The 26,366-nt window shown below is 43.6% G+C and overlaps 2 protein-coding genes across 4 annotated transcripts in view; one reads left to right on the forward strand and one right to left on the reverse strand.

Moving 5' to 3' along the window:
- Positions 1 to 24,727, forward strand: tnip1 (TNFAIP3 interacting protein 1). Of its 3 annotated transcripts, none has more exons than XM_080007854.1 (19): positions 1 to 17; positions 1,300 to 1,360; positions 1,921 to 2,104; positions 3,186 to 3,350; positions 3,510 to 3,601; positions 3,857 to 3,916; positions 6,172 to 6,390; positions 7,424 to 7,518; positions 7,853 to 8,003; positions 8,478 to 8,570; positions 8,681 to 8,746; positions 13,972 to 14,103; positions 18,096 to 18,224; positions 19,305 to 19,439; positions 19,547 to 19,672; positions 21,229 to 21,312; positions 21,810 to 22,022; positions 22,357 to 22,441; positions 23,005 to 24,727. In XM_080007854.1, the coding sequence occupies exons 2-19, from the start codon at positions 1,319 to 1,321 to the stop codon at positions 23,067 to 23,069; spliced, it is 2,136 nt and encodes a 711-aa protein (XP_079863980.1). In that variant the 5' UTR covers positions 1 to 17; positions 1,300 to 1,318; the 3' UTR covers positions 23,070 to 24,727. The 3 variants fall into 3 exon arrangements, with proteins under 3 accessions (XP_079863980.1, XP_079863981.1, XP_079863982.1); XM_080007855.1 differs by having other exon boundaries at positions 21,900 to 22,022; XM_080007856.1 differs by lacking the exon at positions 21,810 to 22,022.
- Positions 24,728 to 24,967: 240 nt separating this feature from the next.
- The window catches only part of gpx3 (glutathione peroxidase 3), a 5,459-nt gene continuing 4,060 nt past the window's right edge, over positions 24,968 to 26,366 (reverse strand). Inside the window, exons 4-6 of the mRNA XM_080008373.1 lie at positions 26,147 to 26,264; positions 25,620 to 25,719; positions 24,968 to 25,512 (exon numbers count right to left, since the gene is read on the reverse strand). Of these exons, the coding sequence (XP_079864499.1) occupies positions 25,288 to 25,512; positions 25,620 to 25,719; positions 26,147 to 26,264 (443 nt within the window). The 3' untranslated portion in view covers positions 24,968 to 25,287. The remainder of the gene's footprint in view (positions 25,513 to 25,619; positions 25,720 to 26,146; positions 26,265 to 26,366) is intronic.

A 26,366-nucleotide genomic window follows, 5' to 3' on the forward strand; every position in this document is an offset into this window, starting at 1 on the left:
GGGGAAGGAGCAGGAAGGTAGACGACCACAGGCGCCTCTTTGTTCCCTTTGTGTGGCGGTCCGCGCCGGCAGCGAACGGAGGGAGCGTTGTTCCCGCCGCGGTTCACGGGACCGCCATGGGAGCGGAGGGAGCGCTCCCTCGACGGTCGCCGAACACCGCCTCGGCCGCTAGCTAGCGTTGCTCTCTATTTGCATGACAACAGCGAAGCCTCTTATCGGCGTTAGCCAACATCACTGTAGTCAACTCAGCGAGCCGCAGCTTAGCTGCCTCATCTGAGACGTCGGATCGGGGCTATTCAACTGCATTCTGTCGGGGCCGCGCTGGCCACTATTTAACAGCCCAGTCTCCTACAAGTCAACACGATCGTTTGTTGTCTTGTTCCTTCACGCTGTCAACTTGGCTGCTTTATTGTTTAGTTTGAGGTTATTGGATGTTGCCATCTTTTGCTAAATTGAACTTGTCTAGCGCTATTTTTTTTCTTTCTATCTTCTATTTTTCCACTCATGTTACTTCATTATTGTTGTCTATTATTTTGTATTTGAGCTGCTGTTACACTGCAATGCCCCCCCCCCCCGGGAATGAATTAAGTATTTGATCTAATCTAAAAACAATGTAAAATAAAATGTACCAAAACACCCAAGAAATGCAAATCTAAAAAGTCTCTATTGTTTTATACTGCTTCGGTATAGACATTATATATCACTTTTAACCATCAGGTTTTTCTCACATTAATCTAACTATGAACACGAAACATTTTTAACTTATTTCAACACATAGCATCTCCAGACTTAGTCCTGTGTTTACCAGCTCAATAACAAATGTGTAATAAGTCTTATAAGTTTGACAGAAAGTGAGTGAACAGATTGTGATTGGTGACAGGCGAAACTGCTTTTTATTTAGCAGTTTAGTGATGTTTGTGTTTTTTTTTTTTTCTGATTTTTATTGCTAGCTTATTTTATTCAATGGGTGAATCTATACTGATGTGTCAACCACATTTGGCCCCTGGGCCGCCAGTTGAATAGCCCTGCTTGTAACTCCTCAAGAAGGGTTTATGAAACATTTACTTGTTCATACTTTACAATGTGAGACAATCTTCCCGGGCATAACCGTAGTTAATGTTAAATATCCACATCCGCACAATCCACATAAACCTTTACTCAGCTCTTAACTTGACACACTGATGGAAAGGATGATGACAATGTGATACTGTTTCTTGTCAGTGATCAGCTTTCTTGTTGTTAAACATCTCTAACCTGCCTGTCGGTCCTTGTCCTCTTCTCTGGACTGGATCCCTTTAGACTTGCTGCTTTTTCAGTTATGAACGAAGAGAGGAAAAGAGGGCGAAAAGACTCCAAGGGGGTACAGTAAACTCTTTACTCAGGATGCCTGGGTGCATGAGATCTGTGCCATTATAAGCAACAGGCCCACTGGTTGTTGTATTTCTTTGTATTGTTGTGTTTCTGCACCCCTTACAAAGGAGTTTTTAGTGCATTTTTGAGCTTGAGGGTTATGTGACATCATTTCATACAGTGACCCACGCTCCCATGCATGATCGCTGGTCCCGTCTTTGTGGGTGCCCACCTTCAATGCTTTACGGCTCATATTGCAACTTGATTTATGTGGGTTGCAAAAACGTTTTGGCCTAAAATTCCTCCTGCTGAAGTCCCTGGTTGAGGGTAACATTTAAATGGCCCTTTGCATTGTAAAGGGAAATAGGTGTGTGTAGTGTAACCATAATAAAAATGTTATGTAATCAGTGCTTTGTGTCTAGGGCCTCTCCTTTATGCAAGTGGAAAAAGGCTCTTGCATTGTTTCATCTGTTTGTGTGCCCCCATACATTTCACGGCCTAGGTTGGAGTATGTACGCTGTACAAACAACACATTCTGAACTGTGTGTTATCCCCCCACCCCCACTTCAGTTCAGAGCACCATGCCTAGTGAGTGAAGCCGTGGCTATGGAAGGTAAAGGCCCATATCGGATCTATGACCCAGGTGGGAGCGAGGCCAAAGCCAGAGAGGAGGCTGCAGGCGGAACCAGCTACCGACAGCTACTGGAGGAGAACGGCATACTGAGGGAGCGGATGAAGGGACTGAAGAGCTTAGGTAGGTGCCTGAAACAGCTTGGTGACATCACGGCTCTGGCGACGGGGGCGGACGCCAGCTGTTGTTTGGCTCTGCGTGCCAGGTGTCCTGTTGCACGTCCTAACATCTGATGAGTTTGAGTAATGAGATTTTGAATTGTACCTTTGGATACTGATGTTGATAACAGGGGTTGAGCTCAACCTTCAGCTTGTAGCATCTGTAAAATAAAGTTCCATTGAGATTCCAATTAAAACACACATACCGCCGCAAAGGTTCAATCGTCTCATGTCAACAAAAAATGGAATGCGGTGAAACCTGATTCTAGTCATTTGTCCTTTGTTGTGGTGCGTTAACGTCAGCAAGCCTATCTCAGATGACTGTGTGTTCAGGTATTGACCATCCCCTTCATTCATTACACACAAGTATTATTCACAACCAACGTTTTTAGTGGAGTAATTTCGCCTAGATTCTGAGTAGACTCTTGAGTTGACAGTGTTTGAGTCAGCAAAGTTGAGTCTGAGTCAAATCCCAATTACCTGTGGGTGAGTCTCGAGTCTGAATCATGACAGTTGAGTCCTAGTCAGGTTCCAAGTTGTGCTCAGAGATAAGATACCAATAAAAAAAATAAAGCTCTAGCCTACATTAACTAAAAAACAAGACAGCTGTCACTATTTGAAATTGTGTTTATTTACTGAGGCAGCCATAGAAAGAGAATACATACCAATTGAGTTGCGCATGTAAAAACTAATATGAACTTTTAGATAGGTAAGTAAGTAGGTAGGTAGGTGGATGGGGCACACATGCCTGTCCTAGTATGAATCTGCGTTATGGTATTCATGTGTATCAATATCATGTGAGAAATGAATACCCAGTATTGCAAAAGTCTTGGATTTCCGTTTGCAAATGGAGTTAATGCACAAGTCAATCATCAAAACACTTAAGTCTGACAACACCGGTCGTAACAGACTAACGTTTGTTGTGAGAGCTTCTGCACCACTAGCTATTCTGTAGTGTTGTCTTATCGTGTAGGTAGTTGGCTATCTTGTGTGAAATATTCATGGACGGGTAATGGAACAGAGTTGGCGCCGCTGTGTTTTTACAGGGGACCTGCTAGAGGAGTCCCAATCTGAGGCATCCAGGCTACGTCAGCGGGTGGAGGAGCTGGTGAGGGACAACGAGGCCCTGAAGTCGTCCAGCTTCGCGGCCAGTCTCTGCACAGGAGGAGCGACGCAGGGCGAAGCGCAGATCACGCCTCGCAGACTTCCCGGTAACTATGAGCTCAAGGCAGCAGCCGTTCACATTTGAACGGAGGCCGCTGCGCACTTCACCCAAACGTGACACATGTACAACGAAAGTAAAGCAACTTCTCCTTGCCTTATATTCGAGCGATAGTTTGGCCATTGTAGTAACCGTGGGATTGTTTCAGCTCACGTGAAGCCTCATGGGATCCCCAGCACTGACCTGAGGGAGGAGCTGCCGTGCTCTCCAGGGAAGGCCCTTCAGCCCGAGAGGCCGATAGTGAGTAATGTTGGTAGTGTGTTGTTGATGGGGTTGCGTCAGGTGACATCTTGGATCACTGTCACTGGAATGTTGTCCGGCTGTGTCATCTGGTTCTTTCCAAACTGGAAAGTGTCTACTTTCATTTCACTTGTGATGTGTCGAGACAACATTCCTTGAACTCCTTAAGTTTTTGTTTCCGTCTTTAATGTGCCTCCTATTTTGCATTACGATGTGAGGTTGTCCCCAACTTCTACAAATGTTCTGTCTTTCCAGGAGACCTTATCAGAGTACGAGGTGGTGAATGTGGAACAGAAGACGTCCGATGCTCCAACTGTAAGTGCCAGAATTCATGTGACACTTACATGAATCAAATGATCAACTTTCAAGCTAATTTGCTAAAGTTTTTTAATAATGTTGCATATATTTAACTATTAGAAATCTGAATGAGACTTCACTTTCTTGATACTTAAAAAAAAAAGATATAAATAAATAAAAGATTTTCATCTATAGTCTTTTACCTAGAAATTGTTTGTCGGGGTTTAAAAACAAATATGTGACCCACCACAGATTTTAGGTACTTTTGGTGCCGTCAATCAGAGCCTCAAAACAAGGTGTCACTTGTGTCATTCAAGCAAATATTTTTAAAGCTATGACTTGTTAATGACGAAGGTTCAGCAAACTGCGTTTCTGAGATAATCACTCACAGTTTTCCGAAGGCTCCGCGTCATGTTGACGCGAAGCCTTCGGAGAACGGTGACGTCGCCTTTCTTATTCGGGTGTTACGCCGCCTACACAACAATGAATCCCGGTGCGTGTATAAAACACGTAAGATTTAAAGGGTGAACTCTACCAAAACGCTTCCACATTGTGACTTCACATCACATGGAATATGGTGGAATGATCTTCACCTGGACGCTCGCTAAAGGAAACCATCGATCGGCGTTGTAAGTGAACTGTGTTTCACCATGTAATCTAACGGGAATATTTAACTCCAGTTATCTACTATTTATAAATCAAACTCGGCTTTGAAAATACGTTGAGAGATAAAAAACCCCACAAAGGAACACGAATCTGGAAAATGTCAATTTCCGTCTAGAAAGGCTTTCAACTTATTTGGCTGCTCTTGGCAATTTTTGAAATGCGCTACAATGCGGGTTTTGCTGCGGTGGCTCACATATGGTAAAAAATGAGGAATTATTTGTTTTTTGTTTGGCTCGCACCTTTCCTTTTTTTTTTTTTTTCTTTTCTTATTTTAAACATGCCTAAGCTGCTGTTTAACCTTTCAAAGCTTACAAAGAGTCTGTTCATTGTATAAATTCCCTTCTTAAAAAAAAAAAAAGCACACAATATTATATTGTAAAATACGACTTGTCCCATGTGGTGATGAGTCAGCTTTCAACTTGGTGGAACTTTCAACACTGTGTTATGTAAATAAATACTCAGGGAAAAGAGATTCTGAATTTGAAGCCTCACATGTTATGGACACTGTTATAAATTGTGCACTGTAATCTGATGAACAACTGAAATATATGTTTTAACATTCCCAGTGTTGAATGCAGGATGCGTGAGCAGCTGTCCACCATTAGTGTATGGCCCCTCCCACTAATTACTATGCTATGGGAAACAATGAGCTTTATTTAGCCCCTGCTCTATTGGCCTTGTCAGATATCAGGAGTGGTGACTCAGTGAAAAAACAGCCAAATGAACTCAATACTGGTAAACCCAGTCTGACTCAGCTCAGGGAAAGTACAAGATTACCACTGGCAGTATTCGTGTCGCTGATTCACATGCCCTAGAGAATTCCTTAATACGACACAGTCTTAGATCAATAGATAGATGGGTGCTTTATTCGTCCCCGGAGGGAAATTGTAGGCGATCTAATTCAGTAAAATGAAGACACTAACAAGTCTGCACGATATGGGGTGGATATGCGATTATGATGTAAAATATTGTTATGGTGGTGTGAAATACCACAAAGCAAAATTTGTGTGTGCCATTTCCAAATATCTCACTATCTCTGATGTTTTAGTGATCGGTTGTGATGTGTCATTTTATATTTAATGAATTTGCAATAACAATAGAAATATGATGCATTGTGTAGCGCTAGACACTCTTTATTTAAAGTTTATTAGGCCTGGGTTTAAGAAAATAAATACTCCTTTAATTAAATTGTTTCATCATCATATTGGAAGTTATGGAACCATTTTCCACTTAAATAAAATACAGCATAGCCACAAATGAATTTAAATACATAATCTGTGTATTATACTCAATTTGTTCAATTAAATGTTTATACTGAAAAGTTGGTAGCGATTCTCATTACGTATAAAATGTCAATATATCGCTCCAGAATCGTGTCGTGAGCTATCTCATAAATATCCGCATTGAATCGTGAGATTGTGCCCAATACCCAGCCCTATAATATTTAAGCTTCCTCTGGTGGAATTAAAAACTGTAGAAATTCCAAGATGCACACCATGATCCTTAGGTTTTGCGAACTCGTTGAGTGTTGCGAACAGGTTGAATTTTCAATCGTCTGTTTGGTCAGCGGGGCCGACAGGACTGACTCTGTCTTGTGTGACGTCCAGGCGGGAGCGGTGGCGGGCGGCGGCGGCATGATCCCTGTCCTGCCGCAGGAGAACACGGAGCTTGCGAGCCAGCTGCAGAGACTGGAGAGCTCCTTCAGCATCTTCGCAGAGGAGTCCAACCCAAACCAGCTGCTGGCCCACCTTGGCCGCATGGCCGTGGAGTTCCACCACCTCTCCTCCAAGGTCCAGAAGAATGAGCAGAGGACCTCCCTCCTACAGGTGGCTCATATATAATCATGGGAAATGTGACTGGGCTTTCGTTTTTTCTCATCTCTGTGTGTGCGTTTTAAGTCATAATTAGAGGGTTTGGGAATGACTGACCTCATATTAGACTCTTTTATTTAAGGTGTTTGATTTCTCAATTTGTTAAGTTTGTTTGTTAAGTAAATTCTGAGATGTTTCACGAGAAACACAACAGAAAACTAATGGGTTGTTTTATCATATTTAATATTTGCTTTTTAACTTTTTGACCTTTAGCAACTCCCTCAAATTGCAAGTCAACCACAGATTTTATGTGTTTCTCATGTAGTCCACCCAACAAGCTCACAGAGGTTTGGCCTTAGACTAACAAAAAACGGTAGTTTGTGCTAAAGTTGAAATTATTGGAAAAAAAATATGTATATCTCATATTGATGACATAAACAAGACTCCCCATAATGCTATTGGAGTCCTCTCTTCACGGTGGGAGGACTTTTTGTGGACTTCAGACAAAATTATCCAAATTAAAAACCTGTAAGACTGTAATTGAGTACCACAAACAAGCTTTTCATGGAATGATTGTCAATATTATTAGGAAGTTCAAATCAAATGATTTAATGAAAATTAAAACATTAAAAATCGTTTAGTAATTGGTTATTGAGTTTTGTAATTGGCCTGTGAGATTAACTTCTAAGTTTTATGTGCCTTTTGACCTGTTTTAAGATGGCCAGATTAGTCAAATATAACAATTATATCAAGTTTTCTGTCATGCTGGTCAGTGCACAATGGAGAACATCCAGCATGAGGAACTGAATGGGCGTTTATACGTTTATAAAAAAAAAATAAATAAAAGAAGAATTCATTGAAAACTTTTGGAACATGTCGTCAGAGCCTTATATTTTCCTGTTTATCATGACCAAACAAGTATGACGACAAACCTAACTTGGCAAGTTTGTGTGCAAATTCACTACGCTTCTTATTCTTATCCACCACACAAGTAAACATGCGGGTATAGCCATCGTACGTGATAGATGATTGTGATATTTTCTTTTAGACGCTCTGTGAGCAGCTCAGACAGGAGAACAACGAGCTTCGGAAGAAAATGGAAGAGGACCACCAGTTCAGAAATCGTGACTTGGAACAGCTGAGGTGGGTTCTTCCATTTCAGCTTTTTTTTATTTATTTATTTTTTTTATGTCTTGAGTGAAAGAACAACTTTTCACTAACAGTCAGCTCTTAAACAAACTAATTTCTCATGCAATAGTTACTCTGGCTGCATATTGTGTCTTACTAGACTTGAACGTCATTACGAATGCAAATATTATCATACTTCTCCAGCAAAATCCCCATCACTGTTGTACAACTGCAGTCTGGTCTTCTAGGGTGTTCCCAGCCCAAATCCCGACACCACGACTGGCAAGATCTCCACAAACAAAGGGAAGAGGGCTTCCGTTCACTCCCACATTTTGCTTCTGTTGCTCAGGTTAGAAAATCAGAAGCTGAAGGAGCTGGTCACAGGGGGAGCAGCCCCGGCAGAGCCAGCCGACACGGAACCTCCAGAGGCAGAGGAGGAGCCGGCCAAGGAGGAGTCTCCCAGTGTAAGACCCAAGATGGAGGTCACCACGCCGCAGAAGGTCAGAAATTGCTTCCGTATTATTCTTCATGGACATTGCTACGGTTTTCACGTGTCCTTGAAAAGCTGTGCATATATTTATCAAGCGTCTGAGAATCACTCCTGGGAATCACTCTGAAAGTTTGACCAGTCTTTCCTGGTCTTGTCAGCAAAAAAAAGTTGGAAAAAAAAACAAAACCACGTGTGATTTGACAGGGGAATATGAATACATGAATACATGGGTCATGAAAAATGTCCTTGAGAATGATTTCTTGAAGATAGTGGGGAAACATGCTGATACATGAACAGTTGAGTAGTCTTGTGACTGCATATTTACTGTAATGCTGTGTGTCAGTGTGTACATTTTGTCATTGTGGTGGAACAGCTGACAGGGTGGAAGACTGTAGGTTAGGTCATAAAGGAATGTTTCATATCCCCTTATACCCCCCTCCCCCACCCCCAACACACCCACACACACACACACACACACACACAGAGTGGGAAAGCCGCAGAGAAAACCCCGACAAAGCCTTGTGACCTGGAGGTGTACGAAAAGAAGATCAAGCTTCTGGAGAAGCAGAGGAAGGATGTGAGTCTCACTCTGCACTTCACCGCTGGAACCTCTTTCGCCACGAGGGGAAAGTCTGTGTGTGCTCTTCTTCCTGCGTCATGTGTTTCACTCTGCGTGTCCTCTCGCAGGTACTGGAGGTGAATAAGCAGTGGGACATTCAGTGGAACTCCATGAAGTCACAGTTTGAACAGAAGGTACGGTGTTCACGCTGTTGTACTGTATGGGTGCCAGGCGGTAAAAGGAAACATTTGACGATTTGTCACTCGGGCTGTCATGATATTAACAGTTTTGTTGTGGTTCAATCGTCAGACAAATTATTTCAATTCACACATTCTTTGTTCATTTTATGCCACTATAATAGTGGTGTAAAATTACACTTCTAATAATACATTATTCATACTATAGGAGTCTACCCACAGGTATGGGTTTAGGGAGGGAGACTTTGTGGCAGTGGGGCGCCGGCACGGTGTGATATTTTTTATTAATTGTGAACAGAAAGGCTCACTGGCCAAAACTGGAACATAAAACAGCGAAGAATTAATCAGGGTCCAGTTTCTGCTCGGTCGCGGTCTGGTCCGCAGGCTTCCCGCGCCCTGCATCCCGTGATTCCCACTGCAAGACAAAGCAACACATAAGAAGACACTTCAAGCCGGATACGACCAGTCAGCGCTTATGGGGCTGATTTGGTGGACCTGGTACAGCTGCGCTGCGGCGGGAAGAAGCCAGTGCCGTCACCTGCAGCCTATTGTTTTACCACGCTCCCTCATCGGCCACATACCCCCACTGCCCACCTTAGGCCGGGGAGCCGTCCGGCCCCCAGCCCACTCCAAAAGGGAATCTGCCTTGGTTAAATCCAGTGTCGTAAAAAATTTAGCTGTGTCAAACCGGGCAAGGAGTTTATAGAGCCGGGGCATCGTATACGCATCTAATTTCAACACCCCATTCACCTTTTCGGTAGTCTACGCAGAAGTGGACTTAACTACCAGCGCAATGGGACTACACCAGCCACTTGTAGAATCCTCTACCAGTCCCATGTCCAGCATGGCCTTCAATTCTGCCAGCACAAGTTTGGGTTGATGTCCGGGCATGCAGTACGGCCTTAATTAGGTCCAGCACCCCCGGGGGTCTCCTGCCGAAGAGGAGTTCAAAGGGAGAAAATCCCGTGGTGGCCGGAGGCACCTCCCACACCGCAAACAACAGATGGTCCAACAATTTATCCCAATTACAGCTATGGTAGTGCACAAGCTTACAAACCATGTTCTTCAGTTTCTTATTGAACCGAGCCACCAGGCAGTCGGTCTTGGGATGGCACACACCGGTCCAAATTGAGCAGATGCCCAACAGCTCGTAAAGTTCCCAAAGTTTATGTGACATAAAAGAAGTACCCTGGTCGGTCAGGATTTTCCTCGGAATTCTGACTCGGGTCTTGACCTAAAACAGTGCCTGTGCCACACTTTTGGCCGTCATACTGCTCAATGGCACTGCCTTGGGGTACCGGCTTGCATATTCCACAAGGACCAACACAAAACAATGCTGTCTTAATGGCCCGATGAGGTCCATACCGAGTCTTTCGATGGTGTCTCAAGGGGCAGGCAACTCAACAGTGCTGTTGGTGTAGCCGGAGGATCGACTTATTGGCACTCGGGACATGCGGCACATCCTTTACGCGCATCTGCCCAAATGACCGGCCAATTGAAGCGGGCCATTATCCGCTGCAGTGTTTAATGGTGTCCGAAGTGACTCGCCATCAGGTTATGGTGGTCGGCCTGGGAAAGCATTTCCCAGCGGATTTTCGGAATCAACAACTGGTTCATTTCCTCTCCAGACTGTCAACGCTCACTCAATATAACCTGTCCCCAATCAGCGAGAAATACGGGTGAGTGAGCGCAGCGACTGGGTGCACCAATTCCCCATCAGTTTTAACTACCCGCTTAAAGGCCATGCGTAGGGCATTGTCCCGCGACTGCTCCAGTGAATAATCATCTGTGGAGGAGACCACTGGGACCAGGGAAGACCCCAGTAGAGACTCCTCTGCTTCTGACCCTTCAGCAACCACTAACGTCCCCTCAGCGTCACTGCACGCCATGCAACTCTCACATTTCCCTACCGACCGTCAGCGCACTCCCCCAGCCTCACTCATTAAAGTGTCAAACCCTGACCAATCTGTACCCAAAATCCACCGGTGACCCCTCCAGCTGGCAGTGGAGGAAGTCCCACCTGTTCTCCAGCTCTGCGCTTCGGTGGTTAGGCTCTTGGGCGCCTTTCATCTGGTGCCCTTGCCCTCTAAAGTCACTGTATAGATGGCACTTGTGGGATTCTCTACCCACAGGGAGTGGAGGAGTCTTTAAGGCAGTGGGGCCCCGACATGGTTTTATTAATTGTGAACAGAAAGGCTCGCTGGCCAAAACGGGAACATAAAACAACAGCGCATTAATCAGGGTCCGCTTCCTGCTTGGTTGCGGTCTGGTCCACAGCCTTCCAGCGTTCTGCATCCCGCGATTCCCAACGCAAGACAAAACAACACATAAGACCGGGTCCGACCAATCAGTGCGAATGTGGCTGATGAGGCAAACCTGGTACAGCTGCGCCGTGCCAGGTAGAAGCCAGTGTCACCTGCAGCCCGTCTCTTAAACACCCACCCTCATCTCCCACACCTACATCAGCAATTTATGGGCATTCAAGATTGTTTGGGTAAACAGTGTATTTCCCCCAACCCAACTGATGCACCTAATTCGCATTCTATTTATTGCTGAATTCCCTTAAATTTGGATGAAAACACACAATCTGCTTAAATAATAGCAATCGGGTCATTAATTGTGACAGCTCTAGTTGTCACAATTTTCCAGGTACATCAAAATAATGTTCTCACTCCCATTTTTAAATGTTAGGTTTCTTTTGTGTAAATGTTTAAAGTAAGGACCACACAATTTTATTTACTTTCATCATTATTGTACTTAATACCTACCTTAATAATTTGGTCTCACTTCAAGGTCTAATGCCAACCGGCAACAAAAGGTGAAAGTCCATAGAAGAGAGAACCCTAACCCTGTGTGTGTGTGTGTGTGTGTGTGTGTGTGTGTGTGTGTGTGTGTGTGTGTGTGTGTGTGTGTGTGTGTGTGTGTGTGTGTGTGTGTGTGTGTGTGTGTGTGTGTGTGTGTGTGTGTGTGTGTGTACGTTTTTGCAAATCCCATCAGAAGCAACAGGCTTTCTCTCCTTTGTAAGCGACTGAGCAGATAAATGTTATTTCTCTTGAGTTTGTCCAGTGGAAAAGGTGCAGTCTTGCAATGATGCACCATCTTTATTGTGATCGCCACACTTCAACTAGGAATTCCCCCACTGACTTCCTGCTGCGGTGTAGTCACAGGCAGAAAACGCACACACTCGCGCACACTCGCGCACACACTCGCACATCCACAAAACCCCCGTACCCACAAACACATAAACAAACACTTATTCAGATAGGGACACCGTGAAGCTCTGGGTTTCACCAGCAAAACCCTTGATGCATGCGTTTGCGTCATTAAGCCGTCTGTTACACAAAGAGAGCAACATGTCCTTGTTTACGTTGTGTTTTTTCTTAAGAGTCAACACTTTGTACCGAACAGTTTCAAGCTGTATAAATACACTCACTTTTTATATACAGACGTGGACAAATGTGTTGATACCCTTGCAGCTCATTGAAACAATGCTTCATTCCTCTTGAAAAGTGATGAAATTAAAAGCAATTTTCTCATGTATACCTGCATGTCTTTGGTATGTCATAGAGTAAAGCAAAGAAACTGTGAAAAGAGATACATTATTGCTAAAGAGATCAATCATATTCTAAAATGCCCTGGACAGATTTGTTGGTACCCCTTAATAAAGATTAATAATAATTGGATTATAGTTATATTTCAAACTAACTGTTTTCTTTAATTGGTATTAGACAAATAATCTCTTGAACTTGATCTTGTCTTCAATCCTATAATCAGTCATTCAGCCTATTTTAATGGAGGAGTCACTCAAATAAAGATTCTTCTTCTTCTTCACTCTGCTGTTTGGTATCATTGTGTGGACCACAGAAAGCAAAGGAGAGCGTTGTCTGAGGAGATCAGAAAGAATTATAGACAAGCATGTTAAAGGTAAAGGCTATAAGACCATCTCCAAGCAGCTTGATGTTCGTGTGACTTCAGTTGCAAATATTATTAAGAAGTTTAAGGTCCATGGGACTGCAGCCAACCTCCCTGGATGCGGCCGCAAGAGGAAAATCGACCGCAGATTGAAAAGAAAGCTAGTGCGAATGGTTGGAAAAAGAGCCAAGGACAACTTCCAAAGAGGTACAAGCTGAACTCCAAGGTCAAGGTACATCTGATCGCACCATCCATTGCTTTTTGAGTGACAGTGGACTCCATGGAAGAAGACCCAGGAGGAAAGAAAAACATAAAGCCAGACTGGAATTTGCTAAAATGCATATTGACAAGCCACAATGCTTCTGGGAGAATATCCTTTGGACAGATGAGTCAAAACTGGAGCTTTTTGGCAAGTCACATCAGTTCTATGTTTACAGATGAAAAAAAATGAAGCTTCAAAGAAAACACCCTACCTACTGTGAAACATGGAGGAAGCTCTGTTTTGTTTTGGGGCTGCTTTGCTGCGTCTGGCACAGGGTGCCTTGAATCTGTGCAGGGCACAATGAAATCTGTTAAAGAGTATCAAGGCATTCTGGAGCAAAACGTCCTGCCCAGTGTCAAAAGCTCTGTCTCTGTCGCAGGTCATGGGTCCTCCAACCGGATAATGACCCAAAACACACAGCTAAAAGCACCCAAAAATGGATAAAAACAAAACGTTGGACTATTCTGAAATGGGCTTCTATCTTATATCTATGGAAAGAACTGAAACATGCAGTCTGGAGTAGGCGCCCTTCAAACCTGAGACAGCTGGAGCAGTTTGCTCAGGAGGAGTGGGCCAAACTATCTGTTGACAGGTGCAGAAGTCTCATTGAGAGCCACAGAAATCGCTTGATTGCAGTGATTGCCTCTAAGGTTGTGCAACAAAATATTAGGTTAAGGGTCCCATCATTTTTGTCCATGCCGTTTTCATTTGTTTTATTATGTTTAATATTCAGTTGAATCAAAAATCTAAAGCAAGGTCTGATTCTATTAAATATGGAATAAACAATGATGGATGTCAATTTATTTTGTGAGTTTCAAGTTATTTCACAGAAAATTGTGGGTTCTTTTTCGTCAAAGGGGAGCAACAAATTTGTCCACATCTGTAAGAAGTGTATATCAGACGTTCGGTACCAAAATCAAATGAAAGTTTTCACTTCCAATATTCTTGGGGAGGCCTCTATATAGGGGACTAATAAACACATGGTGTGTAGGGAGGCGTGGCTGACCTGTATCCCTCCCCGATTTAAACGTTCATCTTTCCCTCTCAGATCACAGACCTGAGACAGCGCCTGGCGGACTCCCAGAAGGCTGTGCTGGAGCTGGAGGCAGAGCGGGAGCAGAGGCAGCGTGACTACGACAAGAAGCTGCTGCTCGCCAAGTCCAAGATCGAGAACGTCCAGGTGAGGGTGCGTCGGCAGAGGGATACTCAAAATTACAGCTGTAGGAGTCTTTCTTGGTGCTCTTAAGAGAAGCCACAGGTACTCCCAGAGGCTTTTCTCCTTGTAGGCTGCTCACTGGGTTTTAAGTAGGTGTTTTTTTTGGGGACCTCTGTAATTAAATGGATCTCATGGCTTCCATGACTTAGGACTCAGCCTTTCCTTATTCAGCCTGCTTTTATCATTTGTATCCTTTATCTTTGGTGTTCTGAATTTGTTTTAAATGGAATATTACCGATCATAGTGTAAAATAAATGTTACGGTAATGAAATCTGAATGACTAGTATTAATGTTGCCACAATGTTTTCTCTTGCCTGGGGAGGGCTGCGGCCCCATGGGGTGTTGTTTTCATTCTTGTTCAGATTTTCTTATTTCTATTGTCATTGTTTGGATTTTTATTATTTTCCCCTGAATTTCTCGGGCTAAAAGTGACCGGAACAGAACGACTACTACTGCTACGGACACGGTTGAAGTATCGTTAGAACCGGGACATCTCGTGGTTCAAGTTTCATCCAAATCGATCCACATACGGAGCAGAAAATTGTGAAAAACCGACTACATTTGAATGAAAGTAGCTAAACTTTTGTGCTTCACCACCAATGTTCAAAAACTTTGAATTGGGTAATGGAACAAGATTAGTTTTAGAGTAAGACGCTTTGTGACATTATCATCCAATGTGCTGTAAATGTGCAGGGTGTGGCCCGCAGTCCGCAGTGAGCCAATGTACTTGGAAGCAGCCAGGCCAGTGTTTGTAGTTCGGGTGGCACGATAGTTCGATAACACAAACTGTGCAGTAGGGATGGCGAATTGAAGCCTTTTGAACCATTACGCTTTACCCAACACACTGTTGAAAATGACAGAGAAAAACCTGACCATGTGTGAACACACTACCTGACGTGTGGTCCCTATAGTGTAGTGTGCGTAGCGAGTAAGGTTTTGCTCTCCTACACAGTAGACCCAGTTTCGAAGGTGACTTTTACAACCTGCTTGTTTTGTCTGAACGACAGAAAACCCCAAATATATAATTTATGATGATTTAACACAACAGAAAAGCAGCAAATTCTCAGATTTTGGCACCTGTATCTATCAATTAATTACTTAATAAATGACTTAAGTCTTATGCGATTAAAAGTGGAAATGGTGGTGGAAAAAACAGAATCAGCAGCTAAATATCATTATTATTTACCTACCAATTCTCTCTTCCAAATAATGCAGCCACGTAACTATCTATTCATGAAATTAAATTGAACAGTTTAGGATCCTTCTTTTCCAGGGAACATGCACCAACATAAGTGGTTTGTGAGTGTCATTTAACACGCATGTGTGGGACGCACAGCAGAGTTTGTTTCTCCAAGTTGAGAAGGCTTTTTTTCAAAGGTTGCACCACTGCATTCAAGGCTTGTCGGAAATGCTAGCGTGCTGCCTACTAGTTTCGGAAATATCAAATTTAGATATTATTTATAATTTATGGACCAGCAATACCCAAGCACTGATACATATATATATATATATATATATATATATATATATATATATATATATATATATATATATATATATATATATATATATATATATATATATATATATATATATATATATGATGGTGCCTGACGCTATAATGACCAGTTTTACATTTTGTCAAATAACTTTTGAACCGCTGGTCGTAGAAACGCATCCATGGATTCCTTGTGTCATGCCTCGAATACAATTCATCAAAAAGATATTTGCTACGCACCATAGTTTGGCCCCAATTAATTTTCAAAGTTTACAAAAAATGTCTGGGTAGGGCCTATTTTACATAATCTGCCATAACTCAGCAACGCATTCTTCTATCATCATTAAATTTAGTAGATGTGTCCAGGGTAAGACTCACTGTGGGAAAAATATGGGGTTGTTTGGTCAATAGGTGGCACTCTGGCAATCGTATAGCTCTTAATGGCTGCCATTTAGAATTTGATCCAATGTTCACCAAACTTGGACCACAGCATGTCTGAACTGCCCCGAATATAATTTAGGGCCTATTTGGCGTAAACTGCCATTACTCATCAAAGCATTCTGCTATCACCATCCAATATGGTAGATACGTAATCTCTATCTAAATAGAACATGGCCGTTCACTTACTTTAATTTGCTGTTGATGCTTAGTACAAAGCCTATTTGACAACCCTGGAATTAATTCAAGCTTACAATCTAATAAGGCTATTGCTATCGCACAACAACGTAAAGACGCCACAACCACAAATGTTTGCAAATATCGTTGTTAGGTTGTGATTCACACCCATGTTGTGTGCAAGTGCTAATCAGGTCTTAGTGTACTTTTAGTGTTTATTTTATCTGAATAGCTCAAAAAACAAACAAAAAAAAAAACTGTAACAAGCCATTCCATTGTCACCCAGGGGAATTTTATACTTCCCCAAATTGAGTTTCCCCACACCTTTTTAAGAGTTTGTTTCCCAGCAGCTCCAACAAATGAGCTGTATATTACATTTACAGCTGTCACAATCATTAGATAACTTAATAGTTAGATTGTTAGATTCTACGATCATGTTTCCATCCAAATTGTTTTGGGGGGGGGGGATTTTTGAACCAATGTGCAAATAGAATACATTTGTAGTTGCAATTGAGTATAGTAGGTAAGGTTAATTTGCTGTCTACCTGAATTTTAATGTTCTAATCATCAATGCCATTAAATGGCTCCTTGTCATTAAAATATAAACAAGACACCTTTTCAAACCCCCCCAGCATTTCCAAGTGGTGTTATTGTTTGCACTGCTGTCGCAAAGACAAGATTACGTTTTCCTCAGAGCCGAACTCCGTGAAGAAATGATCAACACCACTTTGGAAATGAGAGAGAGAGAAAAGAAGCAGGTTCACTGAAGAGATGAATTGAAATTGTCACAATTTTAAATTGAATTTTAAGTAAGTTGTGTGGCACGCGCGACTCCAAACCTCCACTGTTCAAAATCGTGAAGGATTACATCGGTTTATTTAGATATTGTGTCCATTTAGACACAACAAAGTTGCAAGTTAGTTGAGAGATTGCATTCCACTTTGTCTGGTGTGGGACAGTGATTGGGAGCCCTATGGTTGGGCAATGGTGGACCTACTTTTTTTGGGCCGTAAATCGAGCCTTCAATTTCCTTGGAGATCGTACCCGGTGGCAGACAGAATTGCATGGTGAAAGCGAGGCTTATAGGTTACAATCTAAATGCTGATGGTGTCGTTCTATATGATGAGTAAAAGCAGAAGAGTTGTCTATTTTCACTTTAATCAAATGTGTATTATTACACTACTATAGGCTTATACTATGGTAGTGGCATAAAGAGAATAAAATTGTTATCAATTATTATTAATATTCTTAGAAATTAATTGCCAACAAAAATGGCATTTTGTCACAGCCCCAATTGCATTATATGAGCTGGTGGGTTCAAATGAATGCAGCAACACAAGCGCTTAGAGAATATATTTAGCTGTTGACAATGCACTGACTATATGGATGCATTAAAGTCTTAATATAAAGTCGACTTAAAATTATTTTTGACCTAATAGATGACATTCACGATCTAACAAAACATTGTTTTGTTTGTTCATTCCATACCACATTACATTTAGCAGACGCTTTTATCCAAAGCGACTTACAATTGTTCAATCACCGACGGACGCAGCCATCAGGAGCAATTAGGGGTTAAGTGTCTTGCTCAAGGACACTACAGCATGCTAGCAGGAGGAGCCTGGGATCGAACCAGCAACCTTTGGATCACTAGACCACCAGCTCTACCGCCTGAGCTACCATCCCCATGAAAAGAAAAAAAAAACATTTGAATGTAAAAAAGCAAAAGGTCTTGAAGATTGTCTAAAAATACTATCTCCTCTCTGTGTCGACTCTCTGAAAGGTTGTGTGCAGCAGCAAAAATCAGTAAATAATGTATCTCTGGACTGTTTGTGTGTTTCAGGGGGAGAAGGAGTGCCTGAACTCGGAAACTGCCGAGCTGAAGCAGAAGATCCGCTACCTGCAGGACCAGCTGCTCCCGCTCAGCAAGCAGAGGGAGTACCAGGAGAAGGAGATCCAACGCCTCAACAGGGTTGGTCTTGCGTGTGTTGTGACTGGTGGGAAAAAAAATGCGGACCGGCCGGTGGGTCCACGGCGCGGTCATAGCGACCATTTCAATGTGACAGCATATTTTTGAACTTGATGGTACTGTATAAAATGGCTTATTGTGAACCCTAGCCTCATGAAACTGAGGACCCAGACACCTAGACCCTCGTAAAATATATGGGATGTCCAGGTGCATTGAAGACAAGTGGGTTTTTCTGAGCCATTTTCAGAAAATGGTGCTTGTCATCCATTCGTCACAATCGTACAAATCTACAATTTTCAAAAGTTGTTGATGCTGCATCCCAGCATAACGTTTTCTTCAGTGTTTTTCAAGATCCTGAGGTCTTCGGGTGGTCTTTTGGAGGGAATTTTGACCCCCATTCTTGAGTCATAAATTGCTAGAAGGTGTACCAGAGCTGCACCAAAGCTGCTTTATCCAACCCACCACCGCTGTTTTTCAGTTCTTTGTGTATGCCTGATCAGTGCATTGTTGCTGGGGATGGCGGACCCAGGACCCCCTACCTAACACGAATACATTGAATGGCTGTTTGTTGTAATGCGCCATTTAAATAAATCTGGGATGAATATAAATGTACAAAAATTAAAAGGATCATAGCCAGTCAGGACAGTGGTATGCGAACTTTGCAATGGTTACATGTTGAAAATGTTCTCGTAAGTACTGCGGAAACCAACAAACTGCTAAACAACAACCGAAACAGTCTTGGTGCGGTCATTTGCGAGACGCAGGCCTACAAACAGAGAAGTTATTCTGCTGAAGCTAAAATTAATCTGCTCTATGATTTCTGAGCTGTGACCTTCTGATCATTTCACGCAGCGTTTTCCGTGTCGTGCTGCCAGCGGCAGCAGGGAGATGGGGGTTGTAAGGTGTAAAACAGATGGAGGTTGTTAGGTGTAAAACAGAGCGTGGAGGTGTGAACAGCTTCGGTTGGGGACCACTAAGCTGGGATGTCCTGTGTCACGATAGCAAGCGATCGCGGCGCAGAAGTCGGAGGAGGGACTTTGTGACCCCGTCTGTCTCGGTTAATCTCCTCTCTCTCGGTCGCAGGCTTTAGAGGAGGCCCTGAACCTGCACTCCCCGACGGCGACCCAGCCGCCACCTGGCCAGGGTAACCATGGCGACGCGGCCAGCAACCTGAAGAAGCAGGAGTTACTCACTCAGATAGCCGTGCTTAAGGAACAGGTCGGACATGGAAATGTGATGCCCAAATGCAAACATGTTAACGTAAACACACACACACGCGCGCACGCTCCCTTGTTTAACCCCTCGCTTGCTGTTTTGCACTCCAGGTGAAGATCTTTGAAGAGGACTTCAGGAAAGAGCGGAGTGACCGGGAGCGCATGAACGAGGAGAAGGAGGATCTGAGGCGACAAGTGGAGAGACTGCAGGGTCAGATGACCAATCTGACCAACCAGGTGGGTGGAGGGCGTCGGCGCTTTCCGATTTGGTGCTATTATTCCAAAGACCAAAGAATAAAAATAGCGTAGATCTCTGCATGCTGAACAATATTACACATACAATCTAGTGTGTGTGTGTGTATATGTGTATGTATATATGTATGTATGTGTGTATGTATGTGTGTGTGTGTGTATGTATGTATGTATGTATGTATGTATGTATGTGTGTGTGTGTGTGTGTGTGTGTGTGTGTGTGTGTGTGTGTGTATTAATATAAAGGGGAAAAAACAAAAAACCCCAAAAAACATCCAACGATCAATTTCGACATGCTTTCCTACAGTGTTTGATTCATTGTGTAAAATTTGAATGCATGAATTCCCCAAATTATAAGGAAGTTTGTAAACACTTCGGTCACTTCCTCCGTTTGTTTCATTGTACGGCTTCTTTCATTTTCCGGTGAATAAAGATGATCAACATGTTCAGAACACAATCTGGTTCATTACCGGTACTGGGAGAAGGAGCCCTCGTCTCTGTTACAGAATTAGAAGTTTAACTGCGCACTTAACACTGAATGACTTATCGGCGGAGAAGATGTCACAGGAATTAATTCTAGGCCGAAGCCAAAATTTCAGGGAACACTTGGCTGAATGCTCAACACCGAATCCCAAGTCCCACCGGCCTTTTTCTTTGCTCATGTGACAATTCCTTGTGTGCCGTTGCATGAATTAAATCGGTTGTGCTCTTCATTTGAGCTTTTCAATGAAATTCAATTACACAACTGCCAAATGATGAAAAAAAAAATAATAATAATAATACTTTCAGTGCAGAGAATATGTCCATATCCTTTTTTATTTTTTATTTTTATTTTTTTAGAAAAGACATCTGCACGCCTTCTGCTCAATAGAAAGAAATCACCATGATTAGCATATTTAGGAAGTATGATGCTTGTACCAATAGATGTTTGTGTACCAGGTTTCCAGTTTTGAATCACTCCAGACTCCTTGTATTACATGTCGCTCACGTGTCCCGACAGCAGCTGCTACAGTTAATAACTTTCATTTCCACGCTACGGTTAAACAAACATCACCTGTGAGCTTTGTGGCTAAACTTCACTCCCGACATTTACAAATGTGCCTTTTGATGCGTTCTGTCATGAGGTGTTTTGGTACTGCCGGCGTGATCACTGTTGGAAGTAGCGATCATTCAGTTCCATGGAACGGGCGTTGGGCTATAAACAGCTCGGGCTGCTGGCGCCAGATGAAGGCTTTTTGCACAGATTTGGCAGAGGAAAGCAACAAAAAAAACAGCCTCACAGATAGATTCAAATGAATCTGCCGCGTTCAATAGTAGAGAACTTCTGAACCTGTGTTACCTGAAACGCAGGTCCGCGGAGACCAAATGGATCGAAAATAGGAACGAATCCCAGTGCCCGAGGGCCATTTTTTCCCCTGTCTGCCGTGAAAAACGTACCTTTGATTTGTGATTTATCATAAAAGGCTTAATCGATGCACGCGCAAGCCTGACCGGTCCTTTTTTTTTTTTTTTGTTTATTTTTGCGTGTCTGTGTGTGTCAGCTTCACCAGGCGCAGAACGAGTGTCAAAGGGAACGTACGGAGAGATGTAAGCTTGAGAGATTGCAGATGCAGCACCACAAACAGGTAACGTTACCGCATTCCGCTAAGTCCAACCAGGTTTTTGTTGCTACCGTCAGATGGGTACAAAAGGGGGGGGGGGGGGGGCACAGCGGCTGTGCTTCCTCTGTGTGCCTTTTAAGGGCGAGAGATTAGGCAAAAGGGTGTGTTTTGGACGGCTGTGGAAGTCACGGCAAACAGCTTTGGCCCAGCACACCGGTGCCCCCTTGTGGCAGCCGGCGCTCTCCCTGACAGTGCCGTACAAATTGGGTGTAACCCTCCCTCAAGTTGTTTGTTGGAACTTTAACCTCGGGTCCATGCAAGGCAGGGCGGCCTTTAGAGTTGAAAGATCAGCAGCGGCCTGTGGGAAAAGGGTGGGGCGCTGCGTTCCCGGAGCGTGGCAGGCGCTCCCTCAATCGGGATCACAACAACAAAAGATTTAAAAAAAAAAAAAAAAAAAAAAAAAAAAAGATAAATTGAAAAAACTAAATTGGGGTCACGTGTGTACTTGTGATCGCTCATAGGGGCAGCAGCAGGAAAGACGTACCTCAGACCCCACCTCGGGCTCAGTGAACGGCCCGCTGAGCCCCCCCTACTATGGTCCCTTTGTGCAGGTGGGACCGCAGGGCCTCGAGGGCTGGCCCGTACACTTCCCTCCCCGGATGCCCAACGCAGCGGGCGCTACCGCCGCCGCAGCCGCCGCGCCCCCCGGACGCGACTTCCAGCCCGTTAACCCGGTAAGGGTCCAGCCGAGGCTCTCTCTGGAGGGACTCTTTGTTCAGGCTTTACTCCCCAAACTGCTGGAGTAGTAACCCGCCAGCTGCAGCTCCACCCGCTTGCTCACGAAGGCTTTAACGTCCAGAGTAGATGGTTAGGTTAGGGCGAAGACTCGAGGCCTTGTGCGCTGCTGGTGTGTACATGTGGTGTGTGTGTGTGTGTGTGTGTGTGTGTGTGTGTGTGTGTGTGTGTGTGTGTGTGTGTGTGTGTGTGTGTGTGTGTGTGTGTGTGTGTGTGTGTGTGTGTGTGTGTGTGTGCAGTGATGTGACTCAGTTTCACCCGTGCTCTGCGCAGGGTTTTCCCTGGCAGTCATCATTCCCGCAGCCCAGAGGGGCCAGAGGAACCGGGGAAGCCTCAAGACCACCACCAGAGAATGCAGGTAATACTTGGTATTATTATTATTATTGTTATTATTATCATCTGTGGTATACACAGTGGCAATCAGCGGTCGGTTATTTCTGAATGCGACCGCTAATCTGTTAATAATGACGGTTGCCACGGGCAACCTCTGCTCCGACTGGATTCCCCTCCCTCTTATCACTCTGCCTACATAGAAACTACAAGGAAAGACTCTCGATGAATATCGAGATGAATATCCCCAACTTCCCATTGGAGCATTTCTCATTTCAAGATTCATGGAAATTTATTATTTAACATTAATAACAGGAAATATGTTAGGGCAAATCTCCCCCCCCCCCCCTTAGGATGTATAGTTTGCTATGTTGGCGCAGATATGTTGCTGTGGACTATTTTTTTTTTTTTTTTTTTTTTAGAGGAAGCTCTTACACTTGGTATACTAGTTATAAAACCATTTCGAATCAATATTCCGTGTTATTGTATTAATTTATTTCGGAAATCGCCGCAATGTGCCTTATGTAATTAATAATAAATTATAACATTCAATGTACGTTTAACCGCTCTCTTTACTTCCTGTTGACACAGATCAAGCCACAGCGACGGGTTTTGGAAAAAGGGAGCGACAGAATATTGACCCCGGAAAGCACTAAAAGCGTCACTGTTCCAACCAAACGGAGCTTGGGTAGTAGCATGAATCAGTTTGTTTTGAGTTGACAAGGTGTGATTTGAACTATAATTTTCCTACTGAACTGTAGATATCCTATTGTGATGTTGTTTATACTTGCGTTTTATAAGGCTATTTGTGAAACACTGTTTTTTCGCTATTCTAAATTTATTTTGGATTTTTTATTTTTATTTTTTAAACTTATTATTTTTGAGACTCAATCTGCTTCATATGATTCTATGCAGGAACCGAAGTCATTTGTTAAATAGGTTGGAAATTAGCGACATTGATTTTTATTTTTTAATTTTTTTTTTCCAGACAATATACCTATGTGATTGTCTCTGCAAATATGTAACAACTTTACATACCTAGTTTGTTACTTGTAGAGTTAAAAGGAAGCCATTCCCAGATATGAATAAACCACATATATTCATTCCAACAATGAATAATTATGTAGGTACATTGAATCATAGACATTGTAATGTGAATGTTCCTTCATTTATGATGATTTCTCCAGTACCATCGATGTTATTGACCTGTCCCATATGTGTAAATGTTCAAAAGTGATTGTTGAAATACTAAAATTTTGGGAAATGAATTTTGATGGTATCATGCCAAAAACATGATTGTGATTATTGATAATTTATTTATAATCTAATGTTTTGATAGTTGCATTGACTCAGTGTAAATCATTGTCTTTAGTAATGCTGTTCTTTCTATGTTGTTAGTGTAATCCCAATATATTGTAGCTATTGACATGTTTGTATCAGACACACAATACTCGACAAACAGCACATACACATACTACATAATTTTTTTTTCACTCTGATGGACCTAATCTCATTAAACCCAACACTTTACCACAGTTTATTTAACGATTTAGTCACTCGTTATTATGTTTTACCTTACAGCATCCTATACACTTGCCCGCTACGAAGTCCCAACCTGTCCAGAGAGTTGAGTTCCGAGCTACAGTCATAACTAACCCCCCTTCCAGCCCCAATGACCGGCTTCCTCTCCCCAGTCTTTTCCAGGCATTAATTAAACGATCCATTGGAGGGGATTAGAAACATCACAGTTATTGCCGTGTCACGACCCGAACCCTTCACGCTCTATTTAAGCCGCCAGAAGAGGAAGCCCACCATTGGCGCTCGGTATTTGGAGCGCCTGACTCGGCGTTGCAGCAGTGTTTCCACCCCTCAGAGGAGCCCTCTGCCTGGACGCCCGGCTGTGTTTGTTTTTTAGTTTCAATCCGCCTCAATGACCAGCAACCTACACCTCGCCGACCGACCTGTGAACTGCTGCAACGCTTAAGTCAGAGGAGCTCGGAGGCTTTTTCAAAAAACAAAAAAAGACGGGCGCCGCCTCGGACGTGTTTGTAAAACGACAAACTCACTATGTGCTCATGTTCCCACACCTCCCCCTATCGTGTATTCGGGGGGCGGCGGGGGGCTTCAGATGTGTCCGCAGATTATCTGTGACGGGCGTCCCCCTTCGATCAACCAACCAGTTAAGTTCTAGGGAACAAATTCCGAATCGGTGAGAGCTGAAATGAGACATTAGCTGAATTGCACTTTGAAAGGTATGCTGTAATTATTAGCAGTTGTATTTTCTCGATTTGTAGTCTAGTTTTGTTCTTTTCCTTGTTCCTTTTTTTTTTTTTTTTTTTTTTTTTTTTTTTTTGCTGTAGGCAAAAGCACATCTTATGTGAGACTTTTTGTATTTGACTGGCTTAATAAATATATTCTAAATGTCTGTCTGCGTCGAGCGTCGTCCTTCATGCTCAGGTTTGCAGCCATCTCGCCGAGGAGAACAACAAACAAAGCAGGTGGTACCAGACTCATTATTTTTTTTTATTTACTTTTTATTTGCATGATGGTTTTTATTGAAGATATTGCGCGTTTCAGCTGCAGCGTCCGACAGGTTCGGTATTTAGGAGATGACATGGCACCGTGGGATCGCAGGGCAGCCTGAATGCACTAAAGAGCTGGCCTGGACCCCAGACTCTGAAGAGGCACCACAGAGTGATTTGTTTTCAAGCCTCCTCTTCATTCCGCATGTCACCTCCGTCTTGTCGGAGCCTGTCGCACGCTCTTCTGATGGCGCGAGGAAAGAAAACATGAGGGCGCTCTACTTCAAATCTACTTAAAGATCATGGGAGGAGGGGTGCTACGCACTACGCATTTGATCACAAAACTAAAAATCTAGTGACCAACTGTTTGCTGGACGTAAAGTCGCCGTAAGTACTTGAGGATGTCGGCTCGGACCTCGGAAACGTTGACCCTGGGGAACCACCTCATCACGGGCCTTCCGTCGGGCCCCACCAGAAACTTCTCGAAGTTCCACTTGACGTCGGTGACCTTCAGGGGATCCCAGAACAGCCTGTTGGTGGGGTTCCCGAAACTATCTCCGACGGGCGGGCAGGAGTTCTGCGCGACATCAAGGAGACGGCGGCGGGCACACGTTATTCAAACCCCAAGATCCCGCCCCCCACCACGTGACTTTGATTTGGAACTGCAGGTGGGACGAGACTCACCTTGAGGAACGTGTAGACGCCTTGCGCATCCGCTCCGTTCACGTCCCCTCTCTCGAACAACAGGAAGTTGGGGACGAATCCGTTGCCCGGCCTGACGTGCCTGAAATCCAGGAAGAGGCTTATCAGCTTATCGGCAGACATTCCTCCCAGCGCCGAACACAGCCGCGCCTCATCGGCCCGGAGCTCCCCGGACACGTGCACCTTACGAATAATGCCAGGTTACAACGTACTGCCCGGGCGGTGGGATATGGGATGACCGGGGGGCCTTAATTCCAAAACAATGACTCGGTTGGAGGAGAAACCGATCCTACGTCCAAAGGATTCCACCAGATTAATTTGAGCTCCGCTGATTGACAGAGGATTTGCCCAAATGTGATACTTCTCAACATCCAGCCCTGCAGAAATATCACATTCGGCCCCTTTATTAAGGCCTTTTTTAATAGCTGAGCTCTAAAGCTGTCATTTTGAACCCGGGGTTCTCACTTTCATTCCATGCATCCTAGAAGGGAGGGAAGGGGGTTTCTTACTTTAACGTCGGTAGAATTTCATGGTTGTACCCCGGTTCTTGTTTCCCAAACTGATTGCAGGGGAAGCCCAGGATGGTGAACCCGTACGGCTTCATCTCCTCGTGTAGTGCATTCAACTCTTCGGAGACAACCAGAGAGAGAAGGAGTGTACAGTGGCCGTCCCCGCCCGAGCAGAGGTCACGCGCTAGTTCGACGGGTGCGTTGTTTTTTGTTGTTTTTT

Source organism: Zeus faber, assembly GCF_960531495.2.
Source record: "Zeus faber genome assembly, chromosome: 10".
Lineage (NCBI taxonomy): Eukaryota > Metazoa > Chordata > Actinopteri > Zeiformes > Zeidae > Zeus > Zeus faber.